The sequence below is a fragment of the Mixophyes fleayi genome, chromosome 3 (genome assembly GCF_038048845.1).
Source record: "Mixophyes fleayi isolate aMixFle1 chromosome 3, aMixFle1.hap1, whole genome shotgun sequence".
Taxonomy (NCBI): domain Eukaryota; kingdom Metazoa; phylum Chordata; class Amphibia; order Anura; family Limnodynastidae; genus Mixophyes; species Mixophyes fleayi.
Window position 1 is genome coordinate 72749367 of NC_134404.1, and position 17350 is coordinate 72766716.

Below are 17350 nucleotides of genomic sequence, written 5' to 3' on the forward strand. Positions count from 1 at the left end.
CTCCCGTTCTTGCCCAAACAAGTCGGGAAACGAGCATGCCTAAGGAACGAGGGGAGAGTTCACTTAGGTCTACAAATTGTCTCCCAGAAAAATGCACTATTGGTCCCTGCACAGCTCACGTTCAGTGCTCGTTCTATGAAACTATCAGCCTTCATTGACAGTGGGGCTGCTGGCAACTTCCTTGACATCGAGTTTGCCCGCTCTGCTGGTATTCCGCGGATTAAACTCCAATCTGCCATTACGGTATGTGGCTTAGATGGTCGTCCGTTGCCAGGCGGCAAGATTACTTGGGAGACCCCACCATTACAGTTGAACATTGGCGCTCTCCATTCGGAATCCATAGTCTTACGTCTTATCGAATGTCCTTCGGTTCCTTTAATTCTGGGCCACCCTTGGCTATTCTGCCATAACCCCGTCATGGATTGGGCAAAAGGAGAAATTGTCCAGTGGAGCCCCCATTGTACACAGTCTTGCTTGACACTACCTCTACGTATTATTCAGTCTATTCCGGAGCAGCTCCCTTCTCAGTATCATGACTATTGGGATGTTTTCTCCAAAAAGGCTGCTGACACACTACCACCGCACCGCAATTTCGACTGTGCCATTGAGCTCATTCCGGGCTCTAAATTACCCAAGGGACGCTTGTATCCTCTCTCTGGTCCAGAGACCAAATCCATGCAGGAGTATATTGACGAAAACTTGGAGAAGGGCTTCATCAGGCCATCCAAGTCCCCAGTAGGAGCGGGGTGTTTCTTTGTACCCAAGAAGGACGGTGGACTCAGACCCTGTATCGATTATCGAGGGCTGAACCTTATTACGGTTAAGAACACCTACCCCCTTCCCCTCATCTCCGTTCTTTTTGATCAATTAAGAGGAGCCACTATCTTCACAAAAATTGATCTTCGTGGGGCCTATAATCTCATACGTATTAGAGCAGGTGATGAGTGGAAGACGGCTTTCAACAAGCTCTCGGGCCATTACGAATACCTGGTCATGCCGTTTGGCCTTAGTAATGCTCCTGCCGTATTTCAGGACTTGATTAATGAGGTGTTACGTGAGTTCCTAGGACACTTTGTTGTTGTTTACTTAGATGACATCCTCATATATTCAAAATCGTTGTCTGTGCACCAGGGTCATGTCAGACAAATCCTACAGAAATTACGGGAACATCACCTCTACGCTAAACTCGAGAAATGCGAGTTTGAGGTCCAGAAGGTATCCTTCCTCGGTTATCTAATCTCCTCAGAAGGTTTCTCCATGGACCCAACCAAGGTCCAAGCAATTCTGGATTGGATACAACCGAATAACCTCAAGGCGGTCCAGAGATTCCTGGGATTCGCCAATTACTACAGGAGGTTTATTGGCGGCTTTGCTGATATCGTGGCTCCTATCGTCACCTTGACCCGCAAAGGAGGTGATCCAACTGTTTGGTCACAACAGGCAATAAATGCATTCAAAACCCTGAAGAAAGCTTTTGTGTCTGCTCAGGTTCTCAGACATCCGGATCCTAGGGTACCGTTTGTTCTTGAGGTAGATGCGTCTGACGTCGGTGCTGGGGCCGTCTTGTCACAAAAAGACCCCCAGACCCACCGCTTACATCCATGTGCCTTTTTTTCCCGTCAGTTCTCATCAGCGGAAACCAACTATGACGTGGGAAACCGAGAATTGCTGGCAATTAAATGGGCCTTTGAGGAATGGCGGCACTGGTTGGAAGGCGCTGCACACCAGATCTCCGTTATAACGGATCATAAAAACTTACAGTATATACAGTCAGCCAAACGTCTGAACCCCCGACAGGCTCGGTGGTCGCTGTTCTTCACTCGGTTCAACTTTATTATCACCTATCGTCCTGGTTCCAAAAATATTCAAGCGGACGCCCTGTCTAGAAGTTTCCTGGCACATCATGCTCCGGTCACCTGCCCAGAGCCTATTGTTCCTGTGTCTATGATTCATGCCGGATTAACTCAAGATTTGAGCTGTACCTTACAAAGGTTCCAGAGGTTGGCTCCTGATAACACTCCGGCAGGATGTTTGTTTGTCCCAGTTCATCTAAGGAAGACAGTCCTTGCTGAGGCACACAACAGTCGGACTGCTGGGCATCCTGGAGTCTACAAAACACTGGAAATCCTTTCCCGTACTGTATGGTGGCCGTCTCTGTCTGCTGACGTCAAGAGTCACGTCCGGTCCTGTGAAGTTTGTGCCAGGAACAAAGTTCCCAGGACTCGCCCGGTAGGTCAGTTAGTTCCGTTGGCCGCCCCTGGTAAACCTTGGACACATCTGTCCATGGACTTTATAGTCGATCTGCCACCCTCTGCGGGACACAATACCATTTGGGTCGTGGTAGACAGGTTCAGCAAGATGGCGCATTTCATTCCACTCACTAGGCTTCCTACTGCTCGAGATTTGGCAATCTTGTTCATTCAACACATTTTCCGCCTCCATGGACTCCCTACAGACATCGTCTCCGATCGGGGTTCCCAGTTCATAGCGCAGTTCTGGAGATCATTCTGTACCCTCCTGGGAATCAAGGTCAGTTTATCATCTGCATACCACCCTCAGTCAAATGGGCAGACTGAAAGGGTTAACCAGTCCTTGGAGAAGTTCTTGCGATGCTACATATCGGAGTTCCATGACAACTGGTCCTCCTTGTTGCCCTGGGCAGAATTTGCCTGTAACAACTCCTGTCACTCATCCACGAAAACCTCTCCGTTCTTTTGCAATTATGGTTTCCACCCCAGATCTAACTCTTTGTATTCACTCCAGTCCGTTGGTATTCAGGAGATCCGTTCCACTGCCAGGGATCTCAGAGTTGTCTGGAAGAAAGTACATTCATCTTTAAAACAAGCCTCACTTGTTGCAAAAAAAATTTCGGACCGACACCGTACTCCCTGCTCTCTTAAGGTTGGCCAGAAAGTCTGGCTGTCTACAAAAAATATCAGGCTGAAGCAACCTTGCAAGAAGTTGGGCCCTAAATTCATCGGGCCGTTTCCCATCATCAAGCAGGTGAACTCTGTTGCATTTAGGTTAAAAATTCCGGGCTCGTTAAGAATTCCAAACACATTTCATTGTTCTCTGTTAAAACCAGTTCTTTATCCAGCTCAAGCCCAGTCTTCAGGCAAGCCACAGAGGTACAGTGTTCAGAAAATCTTGGATTCCAAAAAAGTGCAAGGACAGGTGCACTTTTTGGTACAGTGGAGGAACCGCGGGTTAGAAGAACGCTCTTGGGTTCCGCGGAGACAACTCCATGCTCCCAAACAATTGAAGGAATTCTTCAGGAAATTTCCAAGAAAACCTGGGTGTCGGGGTCCCTTGACCCCTCCTCAAGGGGGGGGTACTGTCACGAGCCGCGGCGGTACTCACAGCCGCCGCGGCTCGCTTCTCATGCGCCCCAGCGTCCCGGCCGTCACCTTGACGACCGGGACGTCATTTCCTCTTCCTGTCCGGCCATTACCAGGGCAATGGCCAGACGCTAGTACACTAGCGCTGCGTCCCGGCGGTGCTGGTAGCCGGGCGCATGCGCATAGCAGGCAGCCTGTGGGCTGATTAGGCTTATTAACAGGCATTAGCCTGCAACTGTGTAGGTCAGGGGCAAGCCCTGATTGGCCCTGCTGGATACTAGTAAATTAGCCTGCAGGAGTGTGTTCAACTGCTGATTGGTCTGTGTCTGTACTTAAGGCAATGAGGTCTGCTGCCTCATTGCCGGTTATAGCTTCTGTGCTCCAGTCTGCTGACCTGCTTGTTCCAGTCCCTGTATCCTGTATCTACGTTTGACTTCCCGTGTATGACCCTTGGCTTCGTATTGGACTTCGCTTGTGTTTCCTGTGACCCTGATCCTTGGCTTGTTTACCCGTTCTGCTACTTTGCCTGTGACCTCTGACCTCAGCTTGTTCATCATTACTGTTACCTGCTGCCGGCCTTTGACCTCTGCGTGGACCTGACTCTTCTTGCCTGGGTTCTCCCCAGCCGGTACACACTTCACGACCCTCTGTCAGTCTGCGGCCCAGTCTGTCCCCACCATCAGGGGCTCCAGTGAACACCTGACTGGCAGAGTAGACTCCGGGTTGTGTTGTGCCGGCTGGAGGGGTTCCTAACATTTTCCCAACGAATTACCTCCTCCTCCTGTAAGGGGTACAAGGAGGAGAATCTTTTGGGAACTGAGAACCTCTTCTCAGGTTGTTTCCATGCTGCTTCAGCAATATCTACGAGTTCCCTAGAAGGGGGAAAACGGCAAGCCTTTCTTTTGGCTTTCTTGAACAGAATTCTGTCTCTAGGCGTAGGATCCTCCGGTTCTGGGAGGTCTAACGCTTGTCTAAATGCAAAAACCAAATCATTAACAAATTGGTTTCTAGAACTATCCTCCTGTTCAGAAGACTGAACTTGGTCAGAATCGGAATACACTGCCCCCTCATCCTCAGAAGATTCCTCAGAATCTGAAAGGACCATGATAGGGTTATTCGATCTAGGTCTCTTCCTTTTAGCGTACGGGATGTTTGGGGACTCAAGCAACAAGTTAAGCTTATTTAAACCTTTAAGGAAAGCTGTGGACCATGTCGCTTCTGTGGAGATAGTGTTTTGGTCAGAAAAAGAAGAGGAAGGTCCTGGTAAGGACGCTCCAATAGACCCTGTAGTAACAGGGAGGCCCAGCTGAGTGCTATTACTAGAAGCCACCGAAGTAGCCATATTAGATAGCAATTGGTTAGATTGTAATACCATCTGAGCTAAGGAGGAAACCGACTGTGTCAGGGAGGCCACCCAGGCCGGCTCCTCCGTCAGAGGGGCTGTGGGCTGATGAGTCCGCACAGTGAAAGCCCCTGCATCACAGGCAGAACAGAGCGCCAATTTAGGGTCCCCCTGCCCACACGGTAATTATACTTGACATTTTGAGCAAGTAAAATATTTTGCAATAGGGCCCTTTCCCTTATCTGTCATTTTTTATAAAGGAAGGGACACCAAACACACAGATTAAAGGGTTAATCTAGCTGTGTAACAGAGAGAATAGAGAGAGATATGTATGCAGAAAACAAATTGTATAACAAGAAACAACTAATCTGTATAATAAAAGTTGTACTTGCAATAATTAAACACTAATTGTTTTGTAGGCAAGCAGGAGACTATAATGTAAACCTTACAGCCTACTTTTTTTCCACAGAAAATAAACAATATGTGTGTTTTAAAGGCAATACTTAGCCCAGGGCCATAAAGGAGAGAAGTCTACGGCCATCTGTCCAGTGTCTGCTCCCTCAGCTCTGATCTCTCTTCCCGGGCTTCCTTTGGCGCCAGAAGACTGGGATATACCATCTCTCTGTGGAAGGAGGGGGGAACTCTATGTATTAGCTCCCCCCCTTCAATAGCTCCAATCGTTGAAAAAAAGAAAAAAAATGGAGCGTGACAGGTAATGGAGACCCCTTTACAGAGGTCTCCGCAGCGACATACCCGGCGCCCTCCTCCTATGCATGAGGGGGGAACCGTGGTATAGCCCCCTTCCTCCTCTTCTCCGTAGCGCTGCTGGCCCGAAATCCAAGATGGCCGCCGCTACTTGCAGATCCGATAACCGGCACTCTATGCCTGTCATGGCAGCGCCGGTTATCGGGGAGGCTGGAGAAGTGCAGCGGTCCATGAGACCGCTTGTCACTCCTCAGTTTAGGCACCCTTTTAGAAAGTTTCCCTGTCAGTGAGAGCCTCTGGCTCCCATCTAACAGGAGAATGCCTGCGCTGCTGGCTGTGAGTGTGTTCTCTCTCATAGAACACACTCCAGCACTGTCACCAGTAAGAAAGATAATAAAAAGTAAAAGAAAGAAATAAAAATTTTTAAGATTACACTAGCTATAAAAAAACACTGCCCAACTCCAGGGCACCTGAAAAAAAACTGAAGAGTCCAGGGGGATTGTAGAGGGGAGGGGTCTGTCGGCAGTACTAAAACTTAACTAGTTAGGTGCCAACTCCCCCAAGCTCCCTCCACAACCCATGGTAAGCAGTGTCCCCCAGACTGGATGAAAGAGAAAAACTATTTTCTCAGAAAGGGCTCATCCAATTGACCTGAAATTTGGTATACTGACATTATTTGACAAAAAAATTAGAATAGTCAAGTCAGTTAACTTCCATCATCCCCCCTTCCCCCCGTGGGAGGGGTAGTAAAGGCTAAATTTACGAGTTGAGGGGTCAAACTCATTTTCGTGAGGTAATTTTACCTCATGAACACACATTAAAAAGGCCGCTTGCGTCGGGAACTAACGCACTTCCCCTGAGGAGGCCTGGGCTAGGTCCAAATGCATGACAAGAACCTTTTTAAGACCTTAAGTAGCTTGATTTTACTAGAATGCATGAGTATCATGCACGGGTTAACTTGTATATATATATATATATATATATATATATATATATTTAAATTTTTACATTTTTCTTAGATGAAATACATAAATCAGAATTGTCTTAATGCATACTGTACATACAATGAATTTTTATAGTTTCTCTTCCCTGCATAAACATTTTCTCTGCTATCCCGTAGCACGCATATGTGTAATTTTTAATACAAAGACGATGCCATGACAGTCATCATTATCAGTCAGCACTTCCACCTGCCATGTACCTGGTGTAAATTATACAGCTAAAATCATGTACTTAAGCGAAACCCAGACCTTGTATCGCCGCATCTGGATTGGCACTTCCTTACTGTACATTGCCTTTGTTCATCCACCAATAACCTCCCCCATTTTGCCTTCAAGTCATAGGCAGTGGTGTCACTTGTGTTCAGACATGAATTACATGTAATTGTCTTCATTGGCAGAATGTCCATTCCTGACCATGCGCAGAGATATTTCACGTAAGATACGGCACACAAAGGGACTTATGTACAAAGATGAATCAGGCCCACAAAGTCCAAAAGTAGTGTCATTTAAAATCACTGAGAAGATGAGAATAGATGGTGCAAGTGAGGTATAGGAACTTACCAGCCGGCTTACAGCTGTGGTAGTCATCATCCAGCTGGTACCCGGAGGCACAGCTGCACAGACGTGATGTACTATTCTCAGCCTCTATGCAGAAGTGACTGCAGCCTCCATTATTCAAGGAGCAGTTGAAGTGGGTGACTTCTATACATGGGGAATAGTAGGTTATAAAACGTGTATTATAACTGTAGTAAAAGCATATTTTGTACAACTGGCTCCTGACAGTGCTTTAAGAAGGATTCAAGCATACTCTGTATGGTTTTGGCATGTTTAAGTACATTGTTTAAGCAGTTGTACGTGCGAAAATATACCATTTTAATAAAAAGTTCAGCTTCTAATGTAACATGTTCATGTTACATTTTCCATACCTCAATTTAAAAAAAATGAAATTGTGAGAAATAACCTACTCAAATAATGTCTCCAATCTGCGCAAACTCCACCTTCAACCAAATATCCACTTTATGGAAAAGACACTACTACTTTCCAATAAGCCAGATCCCTTTGCAGATCCAAGAATCAGAAGTATTGGGAAGTATACATTTGATATGTCTCTCGTGTTTCTCTATTCCCAATATTAGTATTATTCTATTCTAGCCCTTTGTGGCAGTAAACAAACCAGATAATAAGCATTATGTTTATTCAGTACAAGCAACTGAGTAGAAAATATCAGTGTCACTTAATAACTAGGACAATTCTTAAAGAGTACCTGCCAACTACACAGACAACATGTAGCTAAATAAATGTTGCATTCACCGTGTTTTACAGCTATATAATTTCTTCTGACTGCACTTAGCTAACATGCTAGCATGACGTTAGTCATCTTCTGGTAAGGTCTGAGATGTTATGTATTGATTATATTGAATATATGGATGTGGTCAGGTCAAAGTGGGGCGTTACCACACACTCTGGGGGCGTGTCTAACGCTTCTGAACCAATAGGAAAGCCTTAAGTCCCCTCCCCTAAAATCTAACATGTGGTGCTGCATGCACCAGTGGCACGTGTGGAGAGTGGCAGTAAACAGTTCATACCTCCCAATTCTGTCCACTGGGATAAAGGTGCTGACACTCAAGATGGCGGGAGAGACCCAACAAATCGGGGAAATAAGTGTATTTGTGACATACAATGACTTGCTACATATTTAGTGGTCACTTGTTTTGGTTCTTCCTCTACTATTCTACATGACTCTACACACAATGCTTATGGGGATGTAGACTATTCATTTACGAGGAACAAGTGACATCACTGATGTACAAAGTGGAGGCAGACGTTTTGTGAATTGAACCACACCTGCCTCAGTGACTAGTAAATTGTTAAGTTGCATTTTTAGTTTGCGACGATAGAATAATAAAACGCTACACATAAGAGTATGAATGCAACAAAGTAGACCTTGGTCTTACTCAACATGTGCAAGTATAATGCAATAAAGACAGTTATAATGTAGATGAACTTGAGTCTAATTCTTATGACATAGGGGTGGGGGTGGAGAAAGGGGAGAAAAGTGTGTGTGTAGGGTGTACGTACAGGTCTAGACCATAGACAATATAAATACTTTATACGAAGAGACAATAAATCGAATGACTTATGGTAGGTAACCACATGACTTTAGATAGTAGAGGTGAGCAATACATATTTGGGAAATAATGAAATTGGCTTTGGGCCCATCCTGTCACGCATGGCCCTTGTGAGACTGGTAGTGTATCATTTATTGGTATAGAGATTAACTCTAGCCTTCCTTAAAAAAAAATCATAGTATCCGGACCTGTACAAAAACTTTCTGCCGTTGTGGAGGTAGCAGTTGATTTGTTCTCCATGGCCACAATGTGCCAGATATAGTTTCTGAGAATTTTTGGCCAGTACACTTTTGGCTGCCATATTAATTCTTAGGATGTTTGCCAAGGTCTTGGGGAGGGTAATATAGAATTAGGGTGTATGTCAATGAATATAGGTTCAGCTTATCAGATGATAATTTAAATTTGTGAGTGAGTAGTTGTACAGTAGGAGCTCTAGAAACTCACCCTGAGAACAAAGTCGTCCTTCCCAGCCCCGGTGACAGATACAGTCAAATTTCCCTATGCCATCCTTACAGGCACCATTTATACATGGACTAGAGAGACACTGATCCCCATCTGAAAGACATATAACACTCCATTACTTATATTGTCCTACACATATAGTACGTTACATGTCCAGTTTCATCATGAAAACACTTACCAAAGTACGTTGCCCAAAAGTTAAGCTAGAAATAAAATAGGAATATTAAAATAGGAATATCATGGCCTTCAGAGAATTACTATTGAAAACAGTTCACTTCTACTCTTATTTGTCTTACAGTGGCCTCCCTGGTCTCAAATATCTCATTAGCCTCCTCTAGGTCACATCTCTCTTCATAGCACTCTCGCTCCAGTGATCCAGGTTTCAGCTCCTCCAGGAATTGAGAATTGGCACGTTTTTTCACTTTCAGCACACGATTTGCATCCTGACCACTGGAAAAGACTGAAAACGAGAGGTGGTAAAAGTAGAAGTTGATTAATTTATGTAAAGCTTTTTCCCTCTGAATTTCACATCACACATTACATATTTTTAGGGCACTGATGTTGTAGCAGTCAGGGCCACCGAGAGGGGGGGAAAAGCGGGTAAATTTCACTCGGGCCCGGCCAAGCCAGGGGGCCCGGGCCGGGCCCGGCCCTCGCTGCTGTTTTTTTCATTTTCTTATGTTTTTTATCTTGCGTTTTGCATATTGTTTTTTCCTGAGAGTGTTCAGGCCAAGACTGAACTCTTTCTGTACACACTGCATTCTTCCTATACTACACAAGGGTGCTAGATGTCCTGGAAGTCAGGAGTGCTTGGACAAATGTCACGCTCCGGTGAATTCAGGACCTAGTGATTTTGATGTGCTAGCCACGCCCCAATGGCGCATTGCCACGCCCCCAATCGTGTGACCACACTCCTGAAAAATTTTGCGCCGTCTAAATTTTTTTGCTTACTCAACTATAAGGGGGGCCCCATGAATTTGTTGTACCGGGGCCCTGAATTCCTCTTGGCAGCCCTGGTAGCAGAGGTAATTTTCAGGAGGGGGACAGGGTTGATAACCTAGTACAACCCTTCAATAATGCCCAAAAGACACCTTTCACAAATTGTGATGTCAACCCAGGACTCTTCATTAAATCCCCCATTTGTTTTGTACTATCTAGATTCTCATTTGCAAATCTCTTTATTCTAATAATTTGTAAACTGTTAATTAATTAGCCTCACTAGAATTATACGACCTGCGTGGCCAACTGCTTGACAGATAGAATTCAACATATCTTAAGGGATATTGTTTTTTTTATATATTTAGATGTAAGGATATGCCAAAGGTACTAATCTCTGTAAATTAGCTACAACATAATCTCCTCATGAACTTCTTCATATAGCAATAAGCTTCTATCCACATCCTGCACCTAGTTTTATGTACTAATTAATTTACATATGACTCTGTGAGGAGTATTGGAGAATATGCATTGTTAGTGGTCCTTGAAAACTTGATGTCAGAGATGCTGCTTAAAAAGGTCTCCTGGGTGCATTATTACTAAAGGTAACACATAGTGTACACCACTATATATCGCTATTGCTAGATATAAAGAGATGCACTTACTTGAGCTAGTATAAGCAGAAGGGATGACACTCAGAATAAGGATCCACCACATCATACAGCTCAGTGAACCTGCAGGCATACAAGTAGAAAAAGACACATGCTTACTATGAGGGGTTCTATAAAAGTAGAGCAATCAGAAAGTGGATTAATGCAATATTCTATACCAAAAAATTCCACCACTTTTATCTCTGGTTTATAATTAGAAAGTGATGATGTTTTGTTTTTTTTTTTAAATATTTAAGGGCTGTTTACCTCCATATTATGCTTCCTCCACATTTATAGACTTTCCCCAAGTATATGTAACTGTGACAGGATGGACCGCCTATGCCACCCTGCTGTTGTTGCTAGGAACCGCCTGGGCTTACTTTGCCACCGTTTCCTGTTGTTATCCCAAATGCGCCCCCTCACCGCAGTAGGAGGGGCTTACAAATGCTGCCACCACTGGACTCCTTTACTGGCATCCAGAACCGGGTTTCTTCAGGATAACTGATGCTGCTAATGTACCCTGTTACCGATGTACCTGGGCTGGTACTCCTGACCTCTTACTATGGATCAGGGTTGCTGTGGATGGGTCCGCCCCTGGACTATCACACTGGCCAGAGCTGCTGGATAGCGGGCAGAGTGGTGGTGCTGGGAAGCTGGGTCCAAACCTCAGACAGCCGAAAACGGATTATATTTTGAGTCTAATCTGTAGGTCACAGGATTTTCAGCATGGAAGACATTTTCAAGCAGGTCATTGAAGCAAGAGATGATTATTGTCAGTCACACTGATTGAAGGTATCAGTGATCAGGTCAGGTGAAACAAAAAGAACAATTTTCAATAAAAGACAGTGCTTTTTATAAAGATGTGGACACAGTCTCAAAGGGCAATCCAGCCCCCTTGAGGTCTGAGTTATTTTTAGAATCAGAATACAATTTGTTTACCCAAACATGTATTTACATGCAATGCAAAGCTAACAATATTTACGGTTATCTGTAATATTCTAAAACTTGCTGTGATTTCCTGCATCTTGTTTTTAGATGTAGGAAATCTAGTAGTACGTGTAATTAAACCTTTCTGTGCCTTCAGGTGCTGGACCCTCACACATCAAAAGGTCTAATTAACATGAGATTAACTTGGGTCCTTTCTTCACACAGTCGCAAAATACACATTCGCAAAGAAAGGTACAAAACTCCACACAAGTCATTTCCCCACGTCAGGATACACAAAAGACTTTCTCCACAAAGGCTTATTGTATCAGGTATATGCCTTAGAAATCATGCATTTCCTCTAGCAAGGTTAATACAAACAAGTTTCTTCCCTGGTCTCAGAAATAAAGATTTAATTTACCAAAATATAAACAATATAAAAAATAAGTGCATTTGTAATTATATAAATAAGTGGCCTGCTCTATTTCCCTTAAATAAATGTATACCATAAGTTACTTATAAGTGATCCAGTCACAGTAATATTCCTCAACAATTACAGTTAATGCGGAAATGACAGTAATTGTTTTATTTGATGAAAGGGTATCTGTGTATCTGTATAGAATTCTCTGCAAATCTCAGCAAATGTGTACATTGTGGAGGTGTCTCCAAGAAGATGTGCACCTTGGTGTGTGGTAGAGGGCAAATCTAGGCACAGCGTAGCAAAACTAAGACATTGGAGTCTTTCTTAAATGAGGTCCACTATGTGCATGAGAGTACGTTGGTGGAACAATTGTGTTATTGTGTGATCTGGGTACAAAGATTTTCATTTTTTTTCTTTTCACATTGTGTCAATATCTAGTGTAAAAAATGTGTAAAGCTGCAAATCTTAGACAGATCTATGGCAGTTAAATAATATCAATTACATTATAATAATATATACGGGTGCAGGTTCGAAAACAGACCGACTAGCCACTACTAATTAATTTACATGTTATTCTGTGAAGAGAGCTGGAGAATACCCATAGTTAGTGGTCCTTGAAGACTGGATTTCAGAGACATGTCTCCAGATTGCTCATTGCATTATTATTTTTACCAGTGTTTCTGACTAGTGTGAAAATAGACAGAAAAGTGCCAGGAACTGAGCAAGAACCATCATCCATGACATATCTACTGTGATGTTACGAGACAGAACCTTTTTGGCCCTAACAGGGTTTAAACTTAATTATCATCTGCACAGGCGCCAGTAACAATCAGAACTCTTGTCCCCTGGTGAATTTCACCTGGACTTCAAAAGCATAGTGTGTCTTGTTAATGCTAATCGTAACCATATCAGTTATTATCCTGGACATACAAATAGTGAGAACATTTCCCAAACATTGCTATTAGTGTTAATAAATAATTTGCATTATTATATAGTATTGTTTTTACATTTTTATTTGATTGATACACAGTGACTTATTACCACCTCTCGGTTGTTACCCTTTACTGAATATCTACAATGTAAATAAAATCACTGATTTCTCCATGTATCAGTGCAGTGCTGTGGGAGCTGGGAAATATAGTTGTTTTCCTGCTTATCTAAATATTTAGTATATTACATTATTGTTTTATTCTATTACATGTATGTGCACATATGTTTACATTATAACATTATGGTAGTGTCATTTATGTCTTTATATGTTAAGTTGTAATTGTTAGTACAGAGCTACAAATACACTAGAGCCTAGGTTCCCAAACTGTGCGCCGCAGCTCCCAGGGGTGCCGCGGCGCTGTCACAGGGGTGCCGTGGCCAGGAAGAAGAAGAAAAAAAACAAAAAAACTTACCAATCCGGCGGTGCCCGGGACCAAGCAACCTCCTCCCTCCTCATCACGCCCGACATATTCAGTGAGAAGCAGCAGGAGAGAGGATGCTGGGTCCCGGGCGCAGTGTATGTGGAGATGCGGAGGGGGCACAGTGTATGTGGAGATGCGGAGGGGGCACAGTGTATGTGGAGATGCGGAGAGGGGACAGTGTATGTGAAGATGCGGAGGGGGCACAGTGTATGTGAAGATGCGGAGGGGGCACAGTGTATGTGGAGATGCGGAGGGGGCACAGTGTATGTGGAGATGCGGAGGGGGCACAGTGTATGTGGAGATGCGGAGGGGGCACAGTGTATGTGGAGATGCAGAGGGGGCACAGTGTATGTGGAGATGCAGAGGGGGCACAGTGTATGTGGAGATGCGGAGGGGGCACAGTGTATGTGAAGATGCGGAGGGGGCACAGTGTATGTGAAGATGCGGAGGGGGCACAGTGTATGTGGAGATGCGGAGGGGACACAGTGTATGTGGAGATGCGGAGGGGGCACAGTGTATGTGGAGATGCGGAGGGGACACAGAGTATGTGGAGATGCAGAGGGGGCACATTGTGAGTTATCTGTAAATTATTCTTTGACAGAAATATAATTGAAAAAAATATATATAAAAATATTCTTTTACCTTGGATTTATGTGTATTATTTTTGCATACAACTAAATAAGTATCTCTGTCCTGACCTAAATACTTTTTTTTGACTGCTTATAAAATCGGACTGCTCGATAATTATTTTGGAGGGGTGCCTTGAAAAAATTATGGAAACTCTAAGGGTGCCGCGAACTGCAAAGTTTGGGAACCACTGCACTAGAGTATAAATTATACGTTCCTAAGTTACATGTTTACTCAATTCATATAATGTGTGACTTACGGTTCATCACTTCTTGGATCCAGCAGATGAAAGCCTGGAGCTGTCACTAGACTTCTTGGGTATTGTAAGTTTTCATACAATTTGCTTGGGATTTCTCTTTCAGCCATAAAATGTTGAATCCAAATTCTGGTTAATCCATAACCTCAAATATTGACTCTGTGTGTGCTGTCCCTCTTTGTGCAAACAAAAGGCAGTGTCCACAATATTGCAACCCTGTGTGGGACAAGATGAAGCCAGGCAGTATATACCATACACCGGCCCCGAAAAGTACATATAGTTTACAAATTAAAGTAACTGGGAGACGAAAAACTGAACTTGAGCTTAAGGAATGAAAAGATGCAATAAAATTGTAAAAAGAAATATATAGAACATTTACCTACCTGTGTAGGTAAATTTCTTCAGACAAGGTTATGATATTCCTCAACCATCATCTTAATTTCCCTAGATTACCCTATTACCATCCTCTACACTGCTAACGCATGACAACAACCTTCTGACCAACATTGCAACACACACAGCCCACTCAGTACTTTTACCTTTGCAGTCTGGCTGGTCCATTGTGCAATATGATGCAGCACATGCCCTTTTGTTTCTAACTGCCATTGTCCTATAGATTGTAAGCTTTCGCGCAGGGTTCTCTTACCTCTCTGTCTGTATTACCCAGTATTGTCTTATTAATGTTTGTTCCCAATTGTAAAGCGCTACGGAATTTGCTGGCGCTATATAAATAAATGTTGATGATGATGATGATGTGTATGACTCCTACTAGACAATTAGATTGGAAATTCTGCTATTTTAGGCTATTTGATCTGCGCTTTTATATCAGTCTGCAATTTACCACATACAGCTTACAAATATTATGACCGCTGTACAGGGTCGGACTGGGTCATGAAGGGCCCACAGGGGAAACGTATGGTTGGGGCCCACCTAATGACATTTAACTCTGCAAATTGGTGTAGGGTCCTGGCCAAATGAAAAATATATATTTACATTACAAAATTAAAGGGAAATATGCAAATATGTGTAAAAAAAAATGGAGACATGTTAATCCCACCTGTAATTACTGAATATCTGTGACCTCTTGATTCTCAGTCTGTGTTGGTGCTGGATTCAGGCTTCTCTGGTCCAGGGCCCCTGATGCAACTGAGTTCCTGCCATCTTGCACTTTCACCTCTCTCTGATCACCGACTTTTCCTATTGATCCAGTTCCTTCTTCATTTTTCAGTCCTTATCTTGCCTCAAATTTTCCCCTGCGTTGCCCCTGGCAGTATGTGTGCATATATATAAATATATATATATATATATATATATATATATATATATATATATATATATCGAGAGAGAGAGAGAGAGAGAGAGAGAGAGAGAGAGAGAGAACAAACAAGATATCTACAGATGGCGCTTACCCAATATATGGAATATAACACAAATACAAAATTGCATGTGCGTGTATAAGGCAATAAATAAATAGATGATTATACAATAGTAAAAGCAACAGTAAAAGCAACACCTCCACAGCGTACGTGTGGCAGCCAACCTTAAAAGCGGATGGTTAGTCCGATAACATAGTGGGATATAAATGGTAAAGGGCGGCGCCTTCAGGTGTATACAATGTATATAAACATATAAGCACAAATGTACACAGAAATAGTCCAGAGTAGTTAGAACAGGACGGTGTCTGTATCTGCACCACAGATGGCTAAAAATCACTGTAGTACAGGATAAATATATTCAAAAGTTGATCGTGCAGAATAAATAGAAGTGGTGTGCGTACCAGATATATAAAATCAAACCGCTTATCTGTATAGTAGCTCCTTAGAATTCCCGGAGTATGATCTGCAACCAATTCTCCTTAACGATGGATAAAATGTATGTTCTAAAACAACCGCGACACCAAACTTATCCGCTCATCATAAAAGGAAATATATAAAAAGCCATATGGTGTAGTATTTTTCACATGAACATTTTATTCAAATATAGCATTTAGAGTACAAACTCACAATATATATGCTTTAAAAAGGCTTATCTGTAAGTGACTGGTCTGCAGTCTCATCCCCTTGTATAGTAGAAGTCTCTCAGCAGGCTCCACACAGAAGCTCAGTGCAGGATATTCTAATGGTATGTATCTCAGGGTGTAGCAGTACAGCCAGTGGTCTTTCAGATGTGGTGTAGGGGCTCAACGCGTTTCGTTCATTCAAAGAACTTCATCAGGAGTAATAGAGTGGCTTGTGTGAAGGTTAGGTCTGTTTTATGCGATGCGCGGCGCCATTTTGGGCCCGCGTCATCGATGACGTCATCACGCATGCGCGAAACGGTAATCTAGCCCGCGATATAGCGGCTGTGCGTTAGGCACTGTTTTATGGATGATGCAGTAGGATTCTTGTATAAGGACATCTATCCTGTGCCTTTGGAGGTTTTTTACATATATAGGACTGCAGACAAGAACTGTCCATACAGTTGGAGTAAGTCAACTCACGTTTTCAGAATTTTGCTTTAATTGTCTACTTCAAACTGATGTATGCTACTTTTCTAACATGAATCTGTTTTTAAATTTTGTAAAAGCACTTTCCAATGTGTCGCCTTTACACTCACAACTTTCCTGTCCTTAATGACTCGGTAACTTTGCACCTTTGCAAAACCATGTTGCATTGGAGGGGGAGGTGAATTTAATATGGGTGGACAGATTTATAGTTGGGGATAGGGCCTGTGTTAGATCAACTTTTAATTTCAGTGTAAAAATAAAATTATGAGGAATTTGTGTGCTACATGACAAAAAAAGCCAGTTTTTTTTATGTGCAAAATTATAAACTAATTTGCACCCCTTGCATAGTTACATGGTTAGCCCAGGATGAAATATACTCCTTTTTTTTGCCTTACTCTCCCTAATGACTCAGGCCCACCAATACCAAACCATAAGAAATATAAAACTATTAAATATAAATAAAATATGGAAACAAAGTAAAAATAAATTATGAATAAATATATAACAGTAATAAAAAATAACTCCCCAATATTAACAAAATGACTTTGAGTTGAACCAATGCGCAGACCCAAAGATGGAAGGACGGCCACGATGGAGGATGGCCGCAACAGAGCATGACGGTCAGCGGGGAGTTGGTAAGCGCGCAGGGCTTCGGGTATGAA

At 43.0% G+C, this 17350-nt stretch overlaps 1 protein-coding gene across 1 annotated transcript in view; it reads right to left on the reverse strand.

Moving 5' to 3' along the window:
- Positions 1-14350, reverse strand: part of LOC142143144 (vitamin K-dependent protein C-like) — a 41817-nt gene extending 27467 nt beyond the window's left edge. Inside the window, exons 1-6 of the mRNA XM_075200856.1 lie at positions 14207-14350; positions 10579-10647; positions 9274-9437; positions 9156-9180; positions 8960-9070; positions 6948-7088 (exon numbers count right to left, since the gene is read on the reverse strand). Coding sequence (XP_075056957.1) covers positions 6948-7088; positions 8960-9070; positions 9156-9180; positions 9274-9437; positions 10579-10647; positions 14207-14213 — 517 coding nt within the window. The 5' untranslated portion in view covers positions 14214-14350. The remainder of the gene's footprint in view (positions 1-6947; positions 7089-8959; positions 9071-9155; positions 9181-9273; positions 9438-10578; positions 10648-14206) is intronic.
- Positions 14351-17350: the final 3000 nt, after the last annotated feature.